This window comes from Pristiophorus japonicus, chromosome 5 (genome assembly GCF_044704955.1).
Source record: "Pristiophorus japonicus isolate sPriJap1 chromosome 5, sPriJap1.hap1, whole genome shotgun sequence".
Classification (NCBI taxonomy): Eukaryota; Metazoa; Chordata; class Chondrichthyes; family Pristiophoridae; genus Pristiophorus; species Pristiophorus japonicus.
Genome location: NC_091981.1, coordinates 209765247 through 209790929, shown reverse-complemented (window position 1 = coordinate 209790929; position 25683 = coordinate 209765247). Strand labels below are relative to the sequence as shown.

At 46.0% G+C, this 25683-nt stretch overlaps 1 protein-coding gene across 1 annotated transcript in view; it reads right to left on the bottom strand.

Moving 5' to 3' along the window:
- kcnh8 (potassium voltage-gated channel, subfamily H (eag-related), member 8) overlaps positions 1 to 25683 on the bottom strand; it is a 655874-nt gene that overhangs the window by 301112 nt on the left and 329079 nt on the right. Inside the window, exon 6 of the mRNA XM_070880041.1 lies at positions 17703 to 17860. Coding sequence (XP_070736142.1) covers positions 17703 to 17860 — 158 coding nt within the window. The remainder of the gene's footprint in view (positions 1 to 17702; positions 17861 to 25683) is intronic.

The following is a 25683-nucleotide window of genomic DNA, read 5'->3' as shown; positions in this document are numbered from 1 at the left end:
TGGACATAACAACACGATTACCACACAGTATACAATCTGATTGAATGGATAGTTCGCCTTTGCGACGGATGTAAGGTTTGGTCTTTTCACATATTTGCTTGGGTAGAGCAGACCAATCACCACTAACGATACAACGTTTCACAACCGATAATATCGGGTCTTGGCAGATCCAGGTCTTAACTTGTTGCGCCGTGACAGGGGTTTCTTCAGTATCAAAAGCATCCATGACTAACAGTAGGTCTGCTGGTTGTGGCGTTTCCACCTCTGGTGTGAGCAACGGCAGACGGCTCAATGCATCGGCACAATTCTCAGTGCCAGGTCTATGGCGAATTACATAATCATAGGCCGATAATGTCAGCGCCCACCTCTGGATGTGGGACGATGCATTGGTATTGATACCTTTGTTTTCCGAAAACAATGAAATGAGTGGCTTGTGATCTGTTTACAGTTCAAACCGAAGACCACACGGGCACTGATGCATCTTTTTAACCCCATACACACAGGCTAGTGCTTCTTTCTCTATGATGCTGTAGGCTCTTTCCGCCTTTGACAAACGTTTTGAAGCATATGCAACAGGTTGTAATTTGCCCGACTTATTAGCTTGTTGGAGCATGGAACCAACTCCATATGATGAAGCATCACAGGCCAATACTAGACGCTTACACGGATCATAATCTACCAGCATCTTGTTAAAGCAAAGCAGATTAGTAATGATATGTCCTTACTATACAGTATAAATGCACACGAGGCCCATACTTGAGAGAAGGTTACTCTGTGACCAGTTACCTTTATTAACAAGACCTCAAGTGATGAAGGTGGGTGGAGCTTCCCCTTTTACACCTGAAAAGCCCACGTTAGGGCTGTCTCCCACAAGTGCACCCCTTGTGGTCAATGTTCTCAAGGTGTACAACTTAGTTCAGCTTTTATATGGGTTACAATGATAGTTGAATACATGACAAGTAGCTTTCTCTAAAGCTCTATCTTGAGATGCACCCCAAACTCAGTTGTCGCCTTTTCTTAGCAGCATGTGCAGTGGCTCTAATAAGGTGCTCAAATTACCGAAGTAGTTGAGCAGACCAAGGAACGAATGCAGCTCCGTCACATTCTGAGCCTTGGGTGCATTTTTGATGGCCTTGGTTTTCGAGTCCGTAGGCCTGATACCGTCAGCAGCAATTTTCCTCCCCAGGAATTCGACTTCTGGTACCATGAAGATGCACTTCGAGCGTTTCAGTCTGAGTCCCACTTTGTCCAGACAATGTAGAACCTCGTCCAGGTTGTTCAGATGTTCGGCAGAGTCACGATCTGTGACCAGTATGACGGTTCTGGAGACGGACTTCAGTAGGCTCTCCATATTCCTCTGAAACATGGCTGCAGCTGAGCGAATTCCAAAAGGGCACCTGTTGTAGATAAACCGTCCTTTATGAGTGTTGATGCACGTAAGTTTCTTCGACGTGTCGATCAGCTCCTGTGTCATGTAGGCCGATGTCAGATCCAGTTTTGTGAATGACTTCCCCCCCACTAGCATTGCAAACAGGTCAGCAGCCTTCGGTAATGGGTATTGATCCTGTTTTGAAATTCGGTTGATCGTAATCTTGTAGTCTCCATAAGTCCTGACAGTGCCATTACTTTTCAATACAGGAACAATGGGGCTGGTCCATTTGTTAAATTCGACCGGTGGTATGATCTCTTCATGTGGGAGTCTGTCCAGTTCGATTTCGACCTTCTCCCTCATCATGTATGGAACTGCCCGAGCTTTATGATGGACGGGTCTTGCATCGGAATCCACGTGGATCTGCACCTTGGCTCCCGTGAAATTGCCGATGCTTGGTTCAAACAGCAAGGGGAACTTGCTCAGTACTTGAGCACACGGAGTATTCTCCTCCTCCAACAATGCTTTGATCTCGTTCCAGTTCCATTTGATTTTTTTCTAACCAGTCCTGCCGAACAGCATTGGACCATTGCCTGGAACAATCCATAACGGTAAATCGTGAACCGCACCATCATACGACACCTTGATTACTGCACTGCTAATCATCATTGTGAGTTCTTTAGTATACGTACACAACTTGGCATTGACTGGACTCAGCGTAGGCCTCACAGCCTTAGTATCCCACAGCCTGTCAAATGTCCTCTGGCTCATTATTGATTGACTCGCACCCGTGTCCAATTCCATCATTACCGGCACACCGTTCAGTTTCACATTAATCATTATCGGCAGGCTGTTTGTTAAGAATGAATACAGTCCATGCACTTCCTCCTCTGGTATTTCGGATTGCATATCCGGATCCACGCTAGACTGGTCTTCGTCCTCCATGTAGTATGTCACAGCACGTTTACTCAGTTGCGGACACATGCGCTGGAGATGCCCCACTCTCGAACAGCCTTTACAAATATACTGTTTAATCCGATACTGATGATGCCAGTGATCCCCACAACGCCAACGTGGTGATATCGGATTCATTCCCGTTGACGGACTTTGAGCAGCCACAGGTTTCACACATGCAGTCGGGTAGGCCCTGCCATATGCAGCTCTGCCAAATGACGATACTATCTTGTTTACAGTACTTGCCGAGTTCTGATTTTTCAATGATATCTGCTTTAAGCTTTTGTCCGTGATCATGCATGATTGGGCAATCGTGATGGCCTTGCTCAAATCCAGTGGCAGTAGCTTACGCAGGATCACCTCGTGGTTGATGCTGATTACAAAGAAGTCCCGCAGCATGTCTGCCAGCGCAGTTTCGAACTTACACGGTCCAGCTAGACGTCTTAGGTTGGCAACGAATTCCGATACATCCTGGCCCTCAGAACGAACGTGTATATAGATCGATATCTTGAGGTGATGATGCCTTCATCTGGTTTGAGATGGTCACGTACCAGAGCACACAATGTTTCATAGTCCTTATCCATTGAACTTATAGGCGAGAGGAGATTTTTTATGAGGCCATAGATTTTCGGACCACAAACCATGAGGAGGACCGCCCATCGCCGAACTGCATTTGCCTCTTCCTCCATTTTGTTGGCCTTGAAGTACTGGTTCAAGCGGGCTACAAAATCTGTCCAATCTTCTCCCTCCATGAATCGCTCCAGAATCCCAATTGTGCTCATTTTTGCATGCGAAGGTTCTTGTTACCTCGTCGCCAAATGTTGTGTGTGCAATAACTCAATAGACTGAATACAGTAAACTCCGAACAGATGCAAACTTGGATCTACTTTATTAGGGCCCAAAGTAATTACATTACAAGATGGCTGGCCTTTTATACCTGGGCCGCACACATGTGCGCACAACCCAATGACCTCCGACAGTGGCACCACCTGGTGGCTAGAAAACACAAGCATACATACATGACAGGATCCAGGGCAATGTGGCAAGTTGGATCCAAAATTGGCGCAGAGGCAGGAATATGTGATATTCAAGTACACAGTGCATTCTGGGTATGGATGTGAGCTATTGGGTCCCAGAATCAAAGATTTTGCAGCCACGTGCCTACGGGTGAATATTGATGGGCGGCCCTCAACAGTTCACCAAAACTTGTAAAGTGGCCCTCCAGCCTAAAGGATCGCCCACCCCTGATCTACATTGATTGCATTGGGGACATGACGAGGAGGCACAAGTGGCTTAACTTCACAAGGAGGCTGCTAACACTTATAATGAAGGAATTCCATGAAGTATATGATCTGTAAGATATCCTGCATTTTATTCTTCAAACTTACCTACAGAACTGTTAATATTTTTTATGAAGCTGTTTTTAATTCTCAAGAGGTAGAAACCCTAATGTGTTGATTTTAAATCTCCCACCCAGCAGAAACCCATAGGGGAACAGTTAAAATGAAGCGGGGGCACTGGCTCACTCCATTCCGACCCCAATTTGGCCGACTGCCAGTGAGATCCTTCTTTAAGTACAAAAGCAAAACACTGTGAATGCTGGAAATCTGAAATAAAAACAGAAAATGCTGGAAATACTCAGCAGGTCAGGCAGTATCTGTGGAAAGAGGAACAGAGTTAACATTTCAAGTTGATGACCCTTCATCAGATCCTTCTTTAAATATACTGACCAGGCTCCAATTAATCATCGAGGCCCGACTGCTATTTTTACATGAGGCCGGAATGGTGGTTCCCATAAAAAAAACAATTCCCATCATTTCCCAAACCTGTCGGGAGCTGCACTGTGAGCCAGAGGAGGCACAGTAAGGTAAGCTTCCTAAATTTATTTTAAGGTTTCTTGTGGCCAGGAGGAACACTCCTGGTCTTCTGGGCCCGGGAAAGAAACCTTGGGCCTCCCCAACCCCATGATCCCTGACACTCCCGTGACTGTGAATCCCCATCAGACCTGCCTGATATACTTAGCATGTGTCGTGGACCATTCCCATGAATCCCCAGCAACAGCCTCTGAGCCGCCCGATTTTAAGGGCAGGCCAGCTGCTTCCCGCTGACTTCCTGGCTTTTATAGTCGGGAAGTCGGTAAGCCATAAGTTAATGAGGCACAGCCATTAAGATCATCTGAGCCTCCCTGCTACTGCTTTTAGATGAGCCGGTCACTCGCTATTGTGACTCAACACTGGAAGACAATACCTTAAGATAATAAAAACAGAAAATGCTGGAAATACTCAGCAGGTCAGGTCAAAGACCCTTCTTCAGAACTGAGTGAACAGAGTTCTGACGAAGGGCATCGACCTAAAACGTTAACTCAGTTTCTCTCTCCACAGATGCTGCCTGCCTTGCTGAGTATTAGAAACATAGAAACATAGAAATTGGATGCAGGAGCAGACCATTCGGCCCTTCGAGCTTGCACCGCCATTCAATAAGATCATGGCTGATCATTCAACCTCAGTATCCCTTTCCTGCTTTCTCTCCATACCCTTTGATGCCTTTAGCCGTAAGGGCGATATCTAACTCCCTCTTGAATATATCCAACGAACTGGCATCAGCAACTCTCTGCGGTAGAGAATTCCACAGTGAAGAAGTTTCTCCTCATCTCGGTCTTAAATGGTTTACCCCTTATTGTTAGACTGTGACCCCTGGTTCTGGAACTCCCCAGCAATGGGAACATTCCTCTGCCTCTAACCTGTCCAATCCCGTCAGAATTTTATATGTTTCTATGAGATTCCCTCTCATCCTTCTAAACTCCAGTGTATAAAGGCCCAGTTGATCCAGTCTCTCCTCATATGTCAGTCCTGCCATCCCGGGAATCAGTCTGATGAACCTTCGCTGTACTCCCTCAATGGCAAGAACGTCCTTCTTCAGATTAGGAGACCAAAACTGAACGCAATATTTCAGGTGTGGCCTCATCAAGGCTCTGTACAACTGTAGTAAGACCTCCCTGCTCCTATATTAAAATCCTCTAGCTATGAAGGCCAACATGCCATTTGCCTTCTTCACCGCCTGCTGTACCTGCATGCCAACTTTCAATGACTGATGTACCATGAACCTTCGCTGTACTCCCTCAATAGCAAAAACATCCTTCTTCAGATTAGGAGACCAAAACTGAACACAATATTTCAGGTGTGGGCTCACCAAGGTCTCGTTGCACCTCCCCCTTTCCTAATCTGTCACCAGCATTTTCTGTTTTTATTTCAGATTTCCAGCATCTGCAGTATGTTGCTTTTCAACTTCCCGAGTCACTTTAATGTCTGAAAGCATCCAATAATAGCAGATTCAGACCTTGCATAGCCTTCCCTTCAAACTAAACAGCTGCCGTTTGAGATGCAAGTGCCAAGCCAGAACTCTGAAGCAGTACAATCCATAAATAAGTCAATTTCCCAACATAGACATAAAGATCGCTTTTGAAAATCACCAGCAAGGTTATTATATTGCAGAAACAATTATTATTCATGACGTCTTTTCATAGTTATAGCAGTGACTAACGCAGACTGGACCACAGATGGAGTCTGCAAATCTGATTCTTTCTGTAATGAATTTAGAAATAGGTAATAAAGAGACGGCACTGTTACTTGGACACCAGCCAGACTTCATTTTCTTGCAGAAACATGAGCCGTTGAATTTCTACATACACAGGACCCTCCAAATTGAATCAGACTTGAACACCGATTTCTGTCAATGCAACTTTTACTGTTTTAAATGATGGCACTGGGTTATTGTTGGGACACAGCTTTCTATTGATTGCAACTGATTTTAATAGAAATATCATATATTTGAAGAGCTTGAGATTAAAAACTTGGCTTCGCTGATTTTGTCAGTTTCAATACACACTCTTGTATTATTTTCATTAATAATATTCTCCAGCGTTGCACACATCTATGGGTTTCCAATTCTTTCCACAACACCATCAATCAATGAAGAAGAATTACAGCAATTGGTGGAGGACATGAAGCATCACAACTCTGACACAGCTACAATCACATAGGAGAGATGTATTGAATTGCAGAGAACCATTGGTGCGATTGGTATCTTCAAGGCTACCTCCAGGGGAGCTCCTAACAATGTGGGAATAATTGCAGAACATGAGTCTCTCACCAATTCTATTACTGGTACCATAAAGACCTGGGCGGGAGGAAGAAATTGCATAGCGCCCCGTTTGGGGACGGTAATAGCCGCGAGGCGGGAGTTCCTGCGCCAGGCCCGGAAGTCCCATTCTGCTTTCGATATTGGAGTTACCTCCCCGAGAGGAAGTCGAGCGCAAAATAACGCACTCCATTTGCTCTGTGGGGCGCTAAGGGGTCGGAAGCACACAGAGAGGGATATAGCATTGCCGCTTAGAAGGAGCCCTCCCATTCATTAAAGGGGAGGGCCAAGCTGCCGACTTTGCGGGTCCCTACCTGGACCACCGGGGAGCGGCGTGTTTTGCAATCAACCCGGCACTCAAGCGGACCCCGCGTTAAAGGATGCAACGGGATGCGACCAGTAAGTCGGCCAAGTTTTTCTCCACACGCGCCACCTCCCCTCTAACTAGTGCCCTGCGAACGGTCTGCAGCCTGGTACATGCCTCCTGAAGCTGTCGCTCGCACCCCTCAGTGCAGCTCCAGTGGCCGCTCCAGAATTTTTGCTCCAGGGTGCAAATGGGTCACTGCGCCCGGTGATGACGTCGTCATTGCTGGCGCAGTGGAGTGGGGCACTGCCGGCTACCACTGCTAAACTCACGCAAAATTTAACGGGCATCATTAGTGGCGCTGGGGGTGCTAACAGGTGGTGCAAACTACCCCAATTTCTCACAACCTATTGAGTCTATTTCTGCTAGATTAGACAGAAAAAAAGAGAGACTTGCATTTATATGGAGCCTTTCATTACCACTGAACATCCCAAAGCCATTTACAGCCAATTAAGTACTTTTTGGAGTGTAGTCACTGTTGTAATGTAGGAAACATGGCTGTCAATTGCGCACAGTTAGCTCCCACAACAGCTATGTGATAATGACCAGATAATCTGTTTGAGTGATGTTGGTTGAGGGATAAATATTGGCCAGGAACCGGGGATAACTCCCCTGCTCTTCTTCAAAATAGTGCCATGGTATCTTTTACGTCTATGTAAGAGAACAGATGGGGCCTCGGTTTTATGTCTCATCTGAAATACAACACTTCTGACAGTGCAGCACTCCCTCAGTACTACATTGGAGTGTCAGCCTAGATTTTTGTACTCAAGTCTCTGGAGTGGGACTTGAACCCAGAACCTTCTAACTCAGAGGCAAAGGTGTTATCCAGTGAACCACAGCTGACACTGCAAAGATTTGGAAAGACAGACTTGAGGATTATTAGGAAAGAGCTTTGACAACATTACAGGTGTCCTCCAGACTGCTCTCAGGCAGATTGCATGTCATCCACTGGAGTTCCTAACACCAGAAAGCTCAGATGAGCCAAATTCCTCTCAAATGACTGTATGTACTCCCATTCCAGCCAGGCTCCTCAAAGGATTGAGGAAGCATCTGAGAGTGGGCAGGCATTGGCGGCGACTGTGTTGTCAAAGATGATGCCAGTTGCTGCATGAATACTACATGACCGTGCAGCCAGGAATTCCAGGCCAATATCATTCCAACAGGGCCTCAACATCTAATATCAACCAGCCAGCACAGTTTCCCCACCCCACTCAGGAAACCCTTCGATACAGTGTTAGATTGAAAAGTAAGAGGCCTTGGGCACTGATATTGGTGGCCTTACTGCCCACTACCACTTGCTGCCGCCGAATCTTGCTGCCGATCTCCCCTCTTTGCCGGTTTCCACTTGGCTGGAGCGGGCGGGAGGGGAGTACTGCGGGAACCGCCCACTGACGTCCTCTGGCGGCCAAGTAGCACAAGTGGTCTCTCACCCACCAAGCTGCCAGATTGGTGCGGGCGGGAGTTGGCGGGAGTTGGTGCCAGCAGGGGGAAGGATGGTTGCATGGAGGCTGGTCTAACCCCGACGGTAAGTACAAAAAACAGAAAAAAAGGTTAGTGAACATTATTTTAAAAACATTTTTTACAGCGACTTACCTGGATGGGGCTCCTGAGGGTGTTCCGGTGTTTTTTTTTGTAATGGTTTTTATTTTCAGCTTTTTCACCCTCCCTGGGCCCAACTCCATCCTTGGTGGCACTTGGGCGGCAAGCGTATTTGCCGGCGAGATTGAGAGCTGCCGCCCAGATTGATGGTGTAAGCCATTATTTTGCTGCCGGGCGGTACTGCCACCTCATTTAGAGAAATCTTCCTGGCAAACTACCGCCCGGTCTCTCGCCGGCCATTGGCGGCCCTTTGGGCGGCACTTGGGCGGGCCTTGGCCTTCATTAATTTTGGGCCCCAAGGGTATAGGGTTAAGAGCACATTTGCAATGTTAATGGCATTTAATAAATATGGGTGTTTTTATTTCTCTTTTATATACACTGTATTTTTTACATAGAATTACATAGAATTTACAACAACAGAATCCGGTCGTTCAACCTAACTGTTCTATGCCTCTGTTTATGCTCCACACAAGCCTCCTTCCACCCTACCTCATCTAACCCTATCAGCATATCCTCATATTCCTTTCTCCCTTATGCACGTAGCTAAATTCCCCCTTAAATGCATCGATGTTGCATCTTGTTGAGTAAGGTTGTGTTACGAAAATGAATGTTGTATGTTCTTGGAGGCAACAATGTGCAGGAGCTCTTTGGGGAGACAAAGCAGGTCAGTGACAGGAAGGGTCCAGTACTGACAGCAGATTTTAGCCAACGAATTCTGCACCAATTTCCCTGGACTGGTGAAACCCCGATGACTTCCATTGGTTCCATCTATAATGCAGAGCAGGCTGTTTTCTCTGCCTTTTGTCCATTTCATAAATGGCAATTTGCTTTGCTCAAACTCATGAAGCAGCATTTTCCCTGTTTCCCCAGCACTCTCTCTTTTCCAAAAGACAATACTTTTTTTTATTACGGGATAGTATCCATTTGGTCATTGGTTTCCACTTGACCACCACTCCCTTGGAGCCTGAGAATGGATATAAAATTCTCTATGATATGCATTAAAGGGCATTGTTAAGGTGGTGCAGCTGTGACAAATACTCTTGATACATAAAGGGGGAATACCTACTTGGAGAACGCAGTCAGAATGTTAGGGCTTTGATTTAAGAGGAAAGGAAAGTGAGAGAGATGTGACTCAAGTTTTTGAAATTCTAGGCACCTTAGAGGAAGTAGATGTAAATAGCCATTGTTCAGCTCTGTGAAACTATCCTCACATGGTTCTATTCCTATCTCTTGTAACACAGCCTGTGAATCTCCAATAATGGCGTAACTTCTTTCCCCCTCATTGTCACCGATATATTCCCACAATACATCTTTAGTCTACTCCACTTCCTCCTCCACATGTTGCCTCTTAGTGACACCATCGACAGGTAATGGGTCAGCTTCCAAATGCAAGCTGCCGACACTCATCTCTACCTCCTCACAATGGCTCTCACCCACCTCTGTGCTGTTAGACTAACTGTATGACATCAAGTCATTGACAGTCTAAATTTCCTCCAAAACTGAATAACAGGAAGACAAAAACCATTGTTTTCAGCCACATCATAAATTCCATTCTTACCACTGAGTCCTTCCCCTTCCTTGGCCACTCTCAAGCTGAATCAGACTTAATGTTTTTTTTGACCCATTACTCTGCAGCTTCTTTCCTATTTCACTATTGCACACTCCAATTTTCTTCAAATCGTACTTCCTATCCATCACCAAGACTGCTTGCTTCTACCTCTGAAACAGTTATCAAATCCTTTGTCACCTTTATCTTTAACTTCTCCAATGTCCTTCTCATTGCCCTGATATCCTCCTCCCCCCAACATTTCCAAACTACCTGTACCCTGTTCCATACTAAGTCCTGCTCATGCATCACTGAGCTACTTGAGCTACCTCTCCCTAAGCGTTGAATTTAAAAACCTCATTCTGGTGTTCAAATCCCTCCATGGCTCTGCCCCACCTAACTCTGCAACCTCCTCCAGGCAATAGCACCTCCCACTTTGGCCCTCCAACTCTGGCATTATTTGCATCACTCTCTCCCTTCACCACACTATTGCTGGTGGCACATCTTTCAGCCGGCTTTGTTTTATTCTCTGGAACTCTAAATTAACTCCAGCTCTCCACCTATTCAGAAGCTTTTAGGCACCTCTCCTAATTCTTTGAACATGGCTGAGTACCTATTCCTTTAACTTTTATTTTTTCCCCATTGTCATGGAGTGACACAAGCATACATTTGATAGAGGGAGACTGCTCTCTAACATGTAAAGACGGCAAAAAACATGGTAATATGTGACAAAAAGATGTGAATGCCATCACCATAGCATAAAGGACCTGGATTTTGCAGTCAATGGAGAAGGAACAGCATCGCCGTTAATTGCCCACTCGCTGCCCACAGACTTTTCTCGGGCTTTTGAGCAGCATTTTGCTGACATCGGGCGTCTCATCCAGCGCGGCGCCCTCTACAGGGGATCTGTGCATGTGTGAGTAGGTCATGCAACAGCGTGACTCTTCAACCAATCAGATTGAAGAATCCTCACTGAGACAGGCAGGGGATAATTTTAACATGAGTGAGCGCCTAGAATTAGGTACGGGTGAGGGTTAAATCAGGAAAAATTCAGTGTGCGTCAGGGAGCCAGCTGTAACCCGTCGACTTCCGGGTTTTACGGAGGCAGGATGTAAGGCAGGCAGGAAACCCGCTCTCAGGAGTTGGGTTGGTATTTTAAATGTTTCTGAGGCTTACAGCCTCTGATTTAACCTGCTTTGTAGATTTAACAGTGGGCAGCTGGGTTTTCCAGGCTTCAGGAAACACGACATCTGAAGCAAGGAGAGGTCAGCTTTAGGGAGAAGATAGGTGCCTTCACAGCACTGTTTGTGGGCCAGGAAGTGCAGGAGTGCTTCCCCCCATTGCCCAAACTACCCCCATATCACACGCCCCCCCCCTCCCCCGCCCGACTGGAAGCCAAGCCTGTCAATCAGACTAACTTCTGGGCAGGGAACCTGTCAGGGCCAAAAGACGCATGCTGTGGAGTTAAACCTACACAGCAAGTGAGCAAACCCAGATTCCCCGGTTTCCCATCCAAATCTTCCCCTCCCCCTGCCTACATAACCCGCCCCACTAAATCTCCAGGCTGCAGAGTCCAAAACAGGAAGTATAAACAAGGAATTCTAAATTAGATTTAAATCATGTACATAAAGCAAAATAAAGAGGGCCAAAGAAAGATGAAATTAAGAGAGCGAAATAAGAGACAGAAATTAAAGGTGAAAAACAATTATCTAAATTTTTAAAAATAAAATCTCCATCACTAACTACTGAAGGAATGAGACTCCACACTTGTAAAGTTACATTTTCAGTGCCAGAAAGATTGGCAATAATGACAGATTATAAATTCACTTACATCTGAATGCACCAGCCCTAATTATTTCTGCCATTTTTAGTGGATAACTAGTGGATAAGTACTGCAAATTCACACCCTTACATGAATTTTAATGTCGAGTCTATCGGTGAGGTAGCGGTATAATGGAGCCTATGGAGGAGTAGGGTAACTCAAACTGCAACTTCTGGGTTTCCGTGTTGAAATGTGCATGTGTGGACTCCGGAAGTTGCTGTCCAATTTACTCCATAATAACAGTGAGCGCTGTTAGCCTCACCATTTTGTCTACATTCATTCGGGTTGACTGATGAAACCCTGATGTCTTGATGTCTTCCATTGGTTCCATCTATAATGCAGAGCAGGCTGTTTTCCCTGCCGCGTGTCTATTTCATAATTGGCGACTTGCCTTGCTCAAACTCATGAAGTTCAGTGTGGCACCTGACCTAAATCATTTACATATTTTAATAACCAGGAGCATAGATTTAAAGTTATTGGTGGAAGAATTAGAGGAGAGTTGAGAAGAACTTTTTTCACCCAGAGGGTGGTGGGGGTCTGGAACTCACTGCCTCATTGCTTTTAAAAAGTACGCGGATATGCACTTGAAGCACCGTAACCTGCAAGGCTATGGATCAAAAGCTGGAAAGTGGGGTTAGGCTGGATAGCTCATTTTTGGCTGGCACAGACACAATGGACCAAATAGCCTCCTTCTGTGTCATAAATTTCCATGATATGCAAATATAATTTTTGACCCTTTGCTCAGCCCAAAATCACTCATTCCAATATTAAGAGTGTTGCAAACTGGGCCTGTAAGTTAGCAGGCCCAATTTTCCTCCCTGTACCCTTCACTTGTAAGGCTCTACACCATCAGCAGAGCATCAGAAATTCGAGGCTCCAGAAAGGGTGGCAGGGGACGTTTAGTTTCGGGCAAAGTGGGACGGTGGCAAGATTGGAAGTGAGCAAGAAAAAATATATTTAATGGAAGGTAATAACATCTGCACACTCATTGACATGGAACAGATTGTTACTTAGCTCAGTCAGCTGAAGTATTGAAAAGGGAACTGAATCAGTTGCTGACTCGGCATGAGCACAGGAATATAGTTTGGAGATTGAAAAGGATGCAAAATCATCACCTTGTATTCTGAAACAGGTTTTGTATAAATGGACTGAATGTGCATTTCTCATTCTTTGACCTTACACTGAATTCAGAAATATTTTTATTGTTATGATTAAATATTCGGTAAAAGCACAGAAACATAGAAAATAGGTGCAGCAGTAGGCCATTCGGCCCTTCGAGCCTGCACCGCCATTCATAAAATCATGGCTGATCATACCCTCAGTACCCTGTTCCTGCTTTCTCTCCGTACCCGTTGATCCCCTTAGACGTAAAGGCCATATCTAACTCCCTCTTGAATATATCCAATGAAGTGGCATCAACAACTCTTTGCGGCAGGGAATTCCACAGGTTAACAACTCTCTGAGTGAAGAAGTTTCTCCTCGTCTCAGTCCGAAATGGCCTATCCCTTATCCTAAGACTATTTCCCCTGGTTCTGGACTTCCCCAACATCGGGAACATTCTTCCTGTATCTAACCTGTCCAGTCCCGTCAGAATCTTATACGTTTCTATGAGATCCCCTCTCATCCTTCTAAACTCCAGTGAATAAAGGCCCAGTTGATCCAGTCTCTCCTCATATGACAGTTCATCCACCCCTGGAATCAGTCTAGTGAATCTTTGCTGCACTCCCTCAATAGCAAGAACGTCCTTCCACAGATTAGGAGACTAAAACTGTACACAATATTCCAGGTGAGGCCTCACCAAAGCCCTGTACAACTGCAGTAAGACCTCCCTGCTCCTATACTCAAATCCCCTTGCTATGAAGGCCAACATACCATTTGCCTTCTTCACCGCCTGCTGTACCTGCATGTCCACTTTCAGTGACTGATGAACCATGACACCCAGGTCTCGTTGCACCTCCCCTTTTCCTAATCTGTCGCCATCCAGGTAATATTCTGCCTTCATGTTTTTGCCCCCAAAGTGGATAACCTCACATTTATCCACATTACACTGCATCTGCCATGCATTTGTCCACTCACCTAACCTGTCCAAGTCACCCTGCAGCTTCTTAGCGTCCTTCTCACAGCTCACACCACCACCCAGTTTAGTGTCATCCGCAAATTTGGAGATATTGCACTCAATTCCTTCATCTAAATCGTTAATGTATATTGTAAAGAGCTGGGGTCCCAGCACTGAGCCCTGCGGCACTCCACGAGTCACTGCCTGCCATTCTGAAAAGGACCCGTTTATCCCGACTCTCTGTTTTCTGTCTGCCAACCAGTTCTCAATCCACGTCAGTATATTACCCCCAATACCATGCACTTTGATTTTGCACACCAATCTCTTGTGCGGGACCTTGTCAAAAGCCTTTTGAAAGTCCAAATACACCACATCCACTGGTTCTCCGCTGTCCATTCTGTTAGTTACATCCTCAAAAAATTCCAGAATATTCGTCAAGCATGATTTCCCTTTCATAAATCCATGCTGACTTGGACCGATCCTGTCACTGCTTTCCAAATGCGCTGCTATTTCATCCTTAATGATTGATTCCAACATTTTCCCCACTACTGATGTCAGGCTAACTGGTCTATAATTACCCGTTTTCTCTCTCCCTCCTTTTTTAAAAAGTGGTGTTACATTAGCTACCCTCCAGTCCATAGGAACTGATCCAGAGTCAATAGACTGTTGGAAAATGATCACCAATGCATCCACTATTTCTAGGGCCACTTCCTTAAGTACTCTGGGATGCAGACTATCCGGCCCCAGGGATTTATCGGCCTTCAATCCCATCAATTTTCCTAACACAATTTCCAGCCTAATAAGGATATCGTTCAGTTCCTCCTTCTCACTCGACCTACTGTCCCCTAGTACAATCAGAAGGTTATTTCTGTCTTCCTTCGTGAAGACAGAACCAAAGTATTTGTTCAATTGGTCTGCCATTTCTTTGTTCCCCATTATAAATTCACCTGAATCCGACTGCAAGGGACCTACGTTTGTCTTCACTAATCTTTTTCTCTTCACATATCTATAGAAGCTTTTGCAGTCAGTTTTTATGTTCCCTGCAAGCTTCCTCTTGTACTCTATTTTCCCCCTCCTAATTAAACCCTTATTCTTCCTTTGTTGAATTCTAAATTTCTCCCAGTCCTCAGGTTTGTTGCTTTTTCTAGCCAAATTATATGCCTCTTCCTTGGCTTTAACACTATCCTTAATTTCCCTTGTTAACCATGGTTGAGCCACCTTCCCCGTTTTATTTTTATTCCAGACAGGGATGTACAATTGCTGAAGGTCATCCATGTGATCTTTAAATGTTTGCCATTGCTTATCCACCGTCAACCCTTTAAGTATCCTTTGCCAGTCTATTCTAGCCAATTCACGTCTCATACCGTCGAAGTTACCTTTCCTTAAGTTCAGGACCCTAATTTCCGAATTAACTGTGTCACTCTCCATCTTAATAAAGAATTCTACCATATTATGGTCACTCTTCCCCAAGGGGCCTCGCACAACAAGATTGCTAATTAGTTCCTTCTCATTTCACGCTACCCAGTCTAGGATGGCCAGTCCTCTAGTTGGTTCCTCGACATATTGGTGTAGAAAACCATCCCTAATACACTCCAGGAAATCCTCCTCCACCGCATTGCTACCAGTTTGGTTAGCCCAATCAATATGTAGATTAAAGTCGCCCATGATAACTGCTGTACCTTTATTGCACACATCCCTAATTTCTTGTTTGATGCTGTCCCCAACCTCACTACTATTGTTTGGTGGTCTGCACACAACTTCCACTAGATTACTACTTTTGAGGTCCAACTTTTTAATTTAACTCCTAGCTCCCTAAATTCGTCTCGTAGAACCTCATCCCATTTTTTACCTATATCGTTGGTACCTATATGCATCACGACAACTGGCTGGTCACCCTCCCTTTTCAGAACGTCCTGCACCCGCTCCGAGACATCCTTGACCCTTGCACCAGGGAGGCAACATACCATCCTGGAGTCTCGGTTGCGGCTGCAGAACAGCCTATCTATTCCCCTTACAATTGAATCCCCTATCACTATCGCTCTCCCACTCTTTTTCCTGCCCTCCTGTGCAGCAGAGCCAGCCACGGTGCTATGAACTTGGCTGCTGCTGCTCTCCCCTGATGAGTCATCCCCCTCAACAGTACTCAAAGGGGTGTATCTGTTTTGCAGGGGGATGACCGCAGGGGACCCCTGCACTACCTTCCTTGCACTACTCTTCCTGTTGGTCTTCCATTCCCTATTTGGCTGTGTACCCTTTACCTGCCGTGAGACCAACTCGCTAATCGTGCTATTCACGTCATTCTCAGCATCGTGGATGTTCCAGAGTGAATCCACCCACAGTTCCAGTGCCGCAATGTGGTCCGTCAGGAGCTGGAGGCGGATACACTTCCCGCACACGTAGTTGTCAGGGACACCAGAAGCGTCCCTGACTTCCCATATATTACAGGAGGAGTATAACACGTGTCCGAGCCATGACTTAACCCTTATATTAACTTAATTTGGCAACAACAATGCTAAAGGTTACTTACTGATAAAGAAAAGAAAAAAGAAAAGCTACTTACCAATCACCAGCCAATCACTTACCTCCTTGGCTGTGACGTCACCTTCCGATTTCTTTCGACTTCTTTTTTGCCTTCTCTCCCTACTGCAGCTGTACCGCTAGGCGTCACCGATGTCGGGCCTTAAGTAGGCTGCCTCAATCTCCCCGCTCTGTCTCTCGCCGACTCCCGAGCCTCACCGATGTCGGGCCTTAAGGTGGCCACTTCGATCTCCCAGGTCTGCCTCTCGCTGACTCCCGAGCCTCACCGATGTCGGGCCTTAAGTAGGCCGCCTCGATCTCCCCGCTCCGCCTCTCTATTTGGGTCTCTTCTGGTCCCGGCTCCTCTTTCACTTCCCACTTGACCTCATTGGAGAGTGCTCTGCATATTCAAAGCTGGATCCCACCGATTTCTGTGGCTGTCCGCTGGCTCGCTCAGAATAGCCCGCAGGAAGAGAGCTGATCATCGGAGGGTCAATCCCCCCGGTGATTCTAACTGTCTGCTGTGACATAGAATATTTGCTCACCTATCCTGACTGTAAAAATATCACTATTCCAATGCAATAGGTCTGAGTTCAATAATGTTAGATCACTACTCAGGAGTTTTTCTACTCAATTGTCTTTAAGATCAGGGAGGAATTTTTCTCTTTTTGAAAGTGCTTTGCGCAATTATGCATTTGGCAGATTAGATAAATTACAGAAAATCCATGAAAGTACAAATTGTACACGGCCCACTGGAAGAATGAGATATTCTTATTCCACACTTTCTTACTTTCTACGTTCATTGTTTCAGGAATCAGCCATTTCACTTCATATTTGATAGCCTACATACCGTTTACTAATAGCACCTTTCATTTTAAGAATTATAACGGTATAACTTCAGCCCTAAACCAGCAAAAATATTTTACTATTGCAGAACAAAAGATTTCAAACATTGCTCAAAATCATGGTTTCTCATCATCTTATCACTGATAAATTTTAATCGCCAGTTTACGCATTTTGTAGCAGTTATGATTTTGTTTGAATTATAGACTAACCCTTCGTAATTTGTAATTACAGAAAACTATTGTATTGTAAGAGATAAAATCTCAATGCAGGAAAAATTTTGCCAATAGCAACTGAAACATTTTAAACCTTAAGGTAATGAAAAATATTGACACCAAATTTCTGCTTAATAAAATGCAAATTATGCTTAACACATTTCCAGTAGCGACAATACATTTGTTAACCCTTACATCTGACCTTAAAGATGTGAGACTTAAGGATAGCCAGTAAACAAGATGTTAAAAAGACTCAAATGAGAGTGAGTACTGTACTTACCACATTGACATTGAAAGCATAGAGAAGATCAAAAGGAAGCGCAGCTACTAAATCGATGATAAACCATGTTGTTACATAATGAATACAAATAGATCGAGCTTCAAATATAACTTGACCAGACTTGCTGACATATGTTGTTCGAAAATTCAAAACAATATCTGTTTGACATAAAGCAATTAAGACAGTTAGAAAATGTATTGTAAATGATGTTATTAAGCTTACATGAAAATACAATACAATTATATGTGAATTTTCTGAATGTCTATGTAAAAAAAAAATATTTATTGGGAAATACCACATAAATAAAATATAAGAAACTATTATTTATTTGAAGTGGGTCACTACCGCTATTAAAATATGTTAACCATTTGTATGCCGATATTTGCACGGTATAATCTCAAGGTTATCAGGTGTATGAATAAGTCAGCTGTATCTATGGACAGTAACACTGCAAAGTTTGAAAACCCTGATGGCTTGAAGAAGGAGTCACTAACTAGCCATCACACATATTTAAGGAAGGATATACTTGCATTGGAGGCTGTTCAGAGAAAGTTCACTAGGTTGATTCCGGAGATGAGGGGATTGACTTATGAAGATAGGTTGAGTAGGTTGGGCCTCTACTCATTGGAGTTCAGAAGAATGAGAGGTGATCTTATCGAAACGTATAAGATAATGAGGGGGCTCGACAAGGTGGGTGCAGAGAGGATATTTCAACTCGTAGGGGAAACTAAAACTAGGGGACATAGTCTCAGAATAAGGGGCCGCCCATTTAAAACTGAGATGAGGAGGAATTTCTTCTCAGAGGGTTATAAATCTATGGAATTCTCTGCCCCAGAGAGCTGTGGAGACTGGGTCATTGAATATATTTAAGGAAAAGATACAGATTTGTGAGCGATAAGGGAGTAAAGGGTTGTGGGGAGCGAGCAGGGAAGTGGAGCTGAGTCCATGATCAGATCAGCCATGACCGTATTAAATGACGGAGCAGGCTCGAGGGGCCAGGTGGTCTACTCCTGCTCCTATTTCTTATGTTCTTATGAGAGGCAATGTGACTTACTTCTACAGCAAGGTGCTAGCAATTCACATATTTCATTATTTGGCCTGTTCAATTCTATGGTAGCTCTGTCGTAGATAAGGAACTATAAATTACAAATATAACAATGTGTATAGTGTTGTCTAAGAGCTTCCAATCTATTTGTCTGGTCTTTTGCTAATGACCGCACTAAAGCTAAAAAGAGTCGACTTTTAAAGGATATTCATAATTTTTGGCCAACTTTTTCACCCATTGCTGTTCATAAATATTAACTAAGTTATCTTAGATGGTGTGTCTCATATGTGTCATGACAACAATCATCAAATTCCTTAATTTGCCAATGTAAATTCCCTGAAAATAGTCTTTGAGAATTACGTCATGGTCTGTTTTGTATGATAGGAATTTATTGTTGCCATTTCTTTTCTTGGAATTAATTTGATATTATCTTACACTACTGTTCACTCCACAGAAACAAAGTTCACTTTACAAGGAAGTGAACACTAAAGGTTGTAATGGGTTCTAAAATCAGGATGCACGTTAAAAATTTAAAACTAAAACAAAAGCAAAATACTGATGATGCTGGAAAGAATTCGGGTCCAAAATTAGCCGTTTGCACAAGGCCAGTTAGTGTTGCTGTCCGGCGCTAATAGAGCGCTAATGCGTTAGCGGGTATGACGACCACATTGACTTGCGCGGAATTGCCCCCGGGGCTCCGGCAACGAAAAGTGGTTTGCACCACGCCCCGCGAATAGCGCACCGACGCGGCGCATGCACGACGACGATGTAATTGGCGTGCGCGCTGACCCGTTATCGCCCCGCGCCGACCTATTTGCGCCGCTCAGAGGAAATAGCTCGTGGGATGTGAGATTGGCTAGGAGAGATGTCACCGACAGCTTCTCGGTGCGAGAAGCTGTGGTTGTTGCGGTGCCCCGGCTGCCCTTAAAGGGGAGGTGGTAGCACATTGGCCGCCATCTTGTTTCTGTCGGTTGACTTTTCAGTTGGCCCGACAATGGCAGCCGCTGGTGTGGCCGGGCCAACAACTTACAGCCCAGCACCCCCTCTTGTGTGCTAGGCCACTGGCCCCGTTGACACCCTCCCTAGGCCACTAAAGAGGCTGCAGAGTTCACAGCAGCTCTCCCCTTTAAAAGAAGGGGCGGGACATTGTGATGCCCCGTGTTGATGTGTTGAGCAAGCCGCTGAGTGTCGCGCCCTGTGAACGCTGTGCGAATGCCAGGGGAACGCTCTGTTACCGCAGGCACCATTTTTTTTTGATCAAAGAGTCCAAATTCACGCCAACTTTCTCTCCGACAGCAGGTGCTAGTAATGGCTGCACCACAGTCATTGGGAGTGGAGGAGATGTGTGCTGGTACATGGGGTGGGGTTCTCTGATCGGTACATGGCTGGCAAGATGGTCCACACCCCTGGGATCTACTTGCCTTTCTTCCACCACATTCCTGAGTCATAGGAATCCTCTCCGCTTTGCCTAAATTTCCATGTTTCCCTCCTCAACTGCTATTCTGCTGTAACCATTTACACCTCCTCTGGACCCATGTTTTGTTTGCATTGCACCATCACCCCTTTTGTCAATTAATCACTCCTGTCTCCACTCCACGCTACACAGGCCTTTCCCTATTGTTCTTTTCCTGCCCCCTTTTTTCATTGGCTCTGTATTTGCTTAAAAGCTGCTCATCTCTAACATCTTCCAATTCTGATGAAAGGTCATCGACCTATAATGATAACTCTGTTTCTCTCACATAGATGCTGCCTGACCTGCTGAGTGCTTACAGCATTTTCTGTTTCTGTTTTAAAAATATAAGAAGGGAGTAAGAAGGGAAGTGAGTCAGGCAGAACCGGTTTATAGAAAAGGTAAGAGACTTATGGACTAAGGGGCTGAAATTGCACTCCTCCGTAAGCTCCATTACCTCTAAGAGGTGGTAATGGAGCGGAGAGGCCTTACTTACCATGGACAGACGGATCAGTCAACCCGACTGACATTGCCCCCAGGCCGGAAATGGCGGAAACGGGTTTTCGCTTTGGCAATTTTCCTGCCTTGTCGGGCACGCGCCGACCCCACACCAACTGGTGGCGACCCCCTTTCTGCCCCCGTGGTGAATTGCCCCGCGGGAGTGGCGCCGCCTCTGGTCGGTGCCACCCGGCGGGGAGCTGTCTGTGGCTGGGTGGCACAGCCGCTTTTAAAGGGGAGGTCGCGCTGCTGTGGTCGCCATATTATTTTTTATTTTTGGCCGACTGCCAGGTCCGGCTGACAATTATGCCTCCAGTATTGGCCCGGCCGCCAATAGGCAGCCCGTCACCCCCTCTTGGATGCCAGGTCGCTGACCCGGCCGAAACCCTCCCTGGTGGCCCAGGGGACCAAACTGAAAACTCTACAGAGTTCGCAACGGACGTCCCCTTTACCTGAAGGGGAGGGACGTTGTGACGCGTCTGTGCAACATTGATGACTGATCGGGGTGTCTGACCCACTGCAAGGGCATTTCCATCCCGCAGCCGCACCTGGCCCCCCAAAACAATTTAAAGTGGTGAATTTCTCTGGTATCTCTGCCCCCATGGATTGGGGTGGAGAAAAACTTTCCAAATGGTAGGTGTTATGTATGAATAAAGAGTCTGACCAGATACTGTGAGCTCAAAGTAAAGTGTGACCTTAGTCTTTTATTACAGGTCTCCAGAATGCCTCTCCAGCCTGTGAAGCCTCCTTAAGTACAGGTGCTCCCAAGGGATTGTGGGATCCCTTGGGACTCCAGGGGATGAGCCCGCTGGTGGTTAAACAAGGTATTTACAGGTTTACATATATAACAACACTCCACTCCCCCGCACCCATCAAAGTTAATAGCGTAACTATTTACAAGGTGAGTCGATATGGGGCCTTCCTTTCCCTGGTTGATCGTCTCGGTGCAATTGCAGGTTTTGGTGAGTCCTTTGTTGGGCCCTCGCTGGGCTGCTGTGCAGCTGGCCTTGCTGGGCTGCTGGGGGTGGTGAGTCCTGCTGGGCTGCTGCGGGTGATGGGTTCTGCTTTATGGTCAACCGCTGTGTCGGTTGCCACTGAGTGTGTGTGTTGGGGGTCAAAAAAGGTGGGTTGCTCTGGATAGTCCATGAATCTGAGTTTTGTTTGGTCCAAGTGTTTCCTGTAGATGAGCCCATTTGAAAGCTGGACCCGAAATTTCCTACTCCCCTCTTTGGCCATGACAGTGCCGGGAAGCCACTTGGGACCTTGTTCATAATGCAACACAAATACAGGATCATTAATTTCAATTTCGCATGACACATTAGCGCTATCATGATATGAACTTTGTTGAAGACGCCTGCTCTCTACCTGTTCGTGTAGGTCAGGGCTAACGAGAGCCTTGTCTTAAGTGCCCTTTTCATGAATAGTTCAGTGGCTGGAATCCCAGTGAGTGAGTGCGGTCTCATGCGGTAACGAAGCAGGACTCGGGGTTGGTAAGTCTGCAGTGAGCCTTCAGTTACCCTCTTTAAGCTCCTTTTGATTGTTTGTACTGCTCTTTCTGCCTGACCATTGGATGCTGGTTTGAACGGGGCAGATGTAACATGTTTGATCCCATTGCGGGTCATGAACTCTTTGAAATCGGCACTGGTGAAACATGGCCCGTTGTCGCTCATAGGGACATCAGGCAGGCCGTGCATGGCATAAATGGCCCGCAGGCTTTCAGTGCTGGCAGTGGATGTGGTTGCCGACATTATCTCACATTCAATCCATTTGGAGTACGTATTTACAACCACTAGGAACATTTTACCCAAAAATGGGCCTGCATAGTCGACATGGACCCTAGACCATGGTTTTAAGGGTGAAGACCATAAACTTAGTGGCGCCTCCCTGGGTGCATTGCTTAACTGAGAACATGTGTTACATTTGTGCACGCAGGTCTCTAAGTCCGCATCGATACCAGGCCACCACACGTGGGATCTGGCTATCGCTTTCATCGTTACAGTGCCTGGGTGGGTACTGTGGAGATCACTAATGAAAGTGTCCCTGCCCTTTTTGGGTCCCACTACCCGATTACCCCACAGAAGGCAGTCTGCCTGTATAGACATTTCATCTTTGCGCCGCTGGTACGGCTTTATGTCTTCCTGCATTTCTAATAGGACACTGGACCAGCTCCTGTGAAGCACACAGTTTTTTTACTAAGGACAGTAAGGGGTCCTGGCTCGTCCAGGTTCTAATCTGTCAGGTGGTAACAGGTGATTGCTCACTCTCGAATGCTTCCATTACCATGACTAAATCTGCGGGTTGTGCCATTTCTACCCCCGTGGTGGGCAATGGCAGCCTACTGAGAGCATCGGCACAATTTTCTCTACCTGGCCTGTGGTGGATGGCAGAATTGTATGCGGACAACGTGAGCACCCATCTCTGGATGCGGGCCAATGCATTCGTATTTATCCCCTTACTTTCAGAAAAGAGGGATATCAGTGGCTTATGGTCAGTTTCCAATTAAAATTTGAGCCCAAACAGATATTGATGCATTTTCTTTACCTGATAAACACATGCTAACACTTCTTTTTCAATCATGCTGTAGGCCCTCTCAGCCTTAGACAGACTTCTGGATGCATAAGCAACCAGTTGCAATTTCCTAGATTCATTAGCATGTTGCAATACACACCCAACACCGTATGACGACGCATCATAAGCTAGTACCAAATGCTTACATGGATCATACAACACAAGCAATTTGTTTGAGCATAACAGTATTCTAGCTTTTACAAAGGCATTTTCTTGGCTTTTACCCCATACCCATTCATCTCCTTTATTCAGTAAGGCGTGCTGTGGTTCTAACAGTGTGCTGCCACCCGGTAAGAAGTTACCAAAGTAGTTCAGGAATCCTAGAAATGACCGCAGCTCCATCACATTCTGTGGCCTCGGTGCGTTCTCGATTGACTCCATCTTCGAATTGGTGGACCTGATGCCGTCCGCCACGATTCTTCTCCTCAGGAACTCCACTTCAGGCGCTAAGAAAATGCACTTCGAGCATTTTAACCTGAGCCCCAAGCAGTTAAGCCGACTAAGAACCTTCTCCAGGTTCTGCAGATGCTCGACTGTGTCCCGACCTGTAACCAAGATGTTGCCCTGGAAGACCACGGTGCGCGGGACCGACTTCAGTAACTTTCCATGTTTTTCTGGAATATCGTCGCGGCTGATCGAATCCCAAACGGGCATCTGTTGTAAATGAAGAGACCTTTGTCCGTGTTAATGCAGGCAAGACCCTTCGATGATTCCTCCAGCTCCTGCGTCATGTAGGCTGAGGTCAAGTCCAGCTTCGTGAACGTCTTTCCTCCCGTCAGCATCGCAAAAAGGTCATCTGCCTTTGGTATTGGTGTTGATCCTGCAGGGAGAAACAATTGATAGTTACTTTGTAATCAGCACAGATTCTGGCAGTGCAGTCTCCCTTGAGGACTGGAACAATCAGACTGGCCCATTCGTTGAATTAGATTGGCGAAATGATGCCCTCTCGTTGCAGCCAGTCCAGCTCGATCTCCACCCTCTCTCTCATCATGTACGGTACTGCTCTCGCCTTGTGATGGATGAGTCGCATCCCCGGAATTAGGTGGATCTGCACTTTTGCTCCTTGGAAATTCCCGATGCCAGGTTCGAACAGCGAGGGGAACTTGTTTAAGACCTGGGCACATGAAGTGTCCTCGATGGAAGAGAGCGCTCGGACTTCGGCCCAGTTCCAGCGTATCTTCCCCAGCCAGCTCCTGCCGAACAGCGTGGGGCCATCGCCCAGTACCACCCAGTGTGGTAACTTGCGCACCGCTCCATCGTAGGAGACCTTTACAGTAGCACTACCGATTACGGGAATCAGTTCCTTTGTATAAGTTCTCAGTTTAGTGCGAATGGGAGTCAGGATTGGCCTAGAGGTCTTGCTGCACCACAATTTATCGAAAGTAATTTTGCTCATAATGGACTGGCTCGCGCCCGTGTCCAGCTCCATTGACACCGGGAGTCCATTTAATTCAACCTTCAGCATTATCGGGGGACACTTTGTGGTAAATGTGTGCACCCCATGTACCTCTGCCTCCTCAGTCTGAGGCTCTGGTTTGTCTTGATCCGCCGTGCATCTGTCCTCCTCTGCAACATGGTGATTTGTAGGATTAGCAGGATTTGCAGCTTGCCTGCACATACATTGGAGATGTCCCATTGTTCCACAGCCCTTGCAAACGTATCCTTTGAAGCAGCATGAATGGAAACGATGATCACCCCCATAGTGCCAACAAGGTGTTAATGGCCTAGCATTCATCACCCTTGATGGTGGACTCTGAGACATCTGCGGACATGCAGCTGCAGGCATGTGATGCCTGCCCTATATGTTGCGATTCGAAAACAACATTACTTTGTTCACAGTACTTGTGGCAGCACTCGTTTGTTGAGAGATTTGCTTGCTATTGTCACTGGTGGCAATGAACGCCTGGGCTATTGCTATGGCTTTACTCAAGGTTGGGGTCTCTACAGTCAAAAGTTTGCGAAGTATCACTTCATGGCCAATGCCAAGTACAAAGAAGTCCCTGAGCATGTGCTCCAAATGCCCTTTAAATTCGAAATGTCCTGCAAGGCGTCTTAGCTCGGCGACGTAGCTCGGCACTTCCTGGCCTTCAGACCTTTTTTACGTGTAGAACCAGTACCTCACCATCAGAACACTGTCCTTCATGTTAAGATGCTCCCGGACCAGTGTGCACAAATCAATATACGATTTCTCTGTGGGTTTCGCTGGAGCAAGCAGATTTTTTATGAGGCCATATATTGGTGCCCCGCTAACGGTGAGGAGAATCGCCCTTCATTTGGCAGCATTCGCTTCTCCTTCCAGCTCGTTGGCCACGAAGTATTGGTCGAGTCGCTCCATGAAGGTTTCCCAATCATTTCCCTCCGAAAATTTCTCCAGGATTCCCACAGTTCTCTGCATCATTGGGTTCGTCATCTGTATCTTG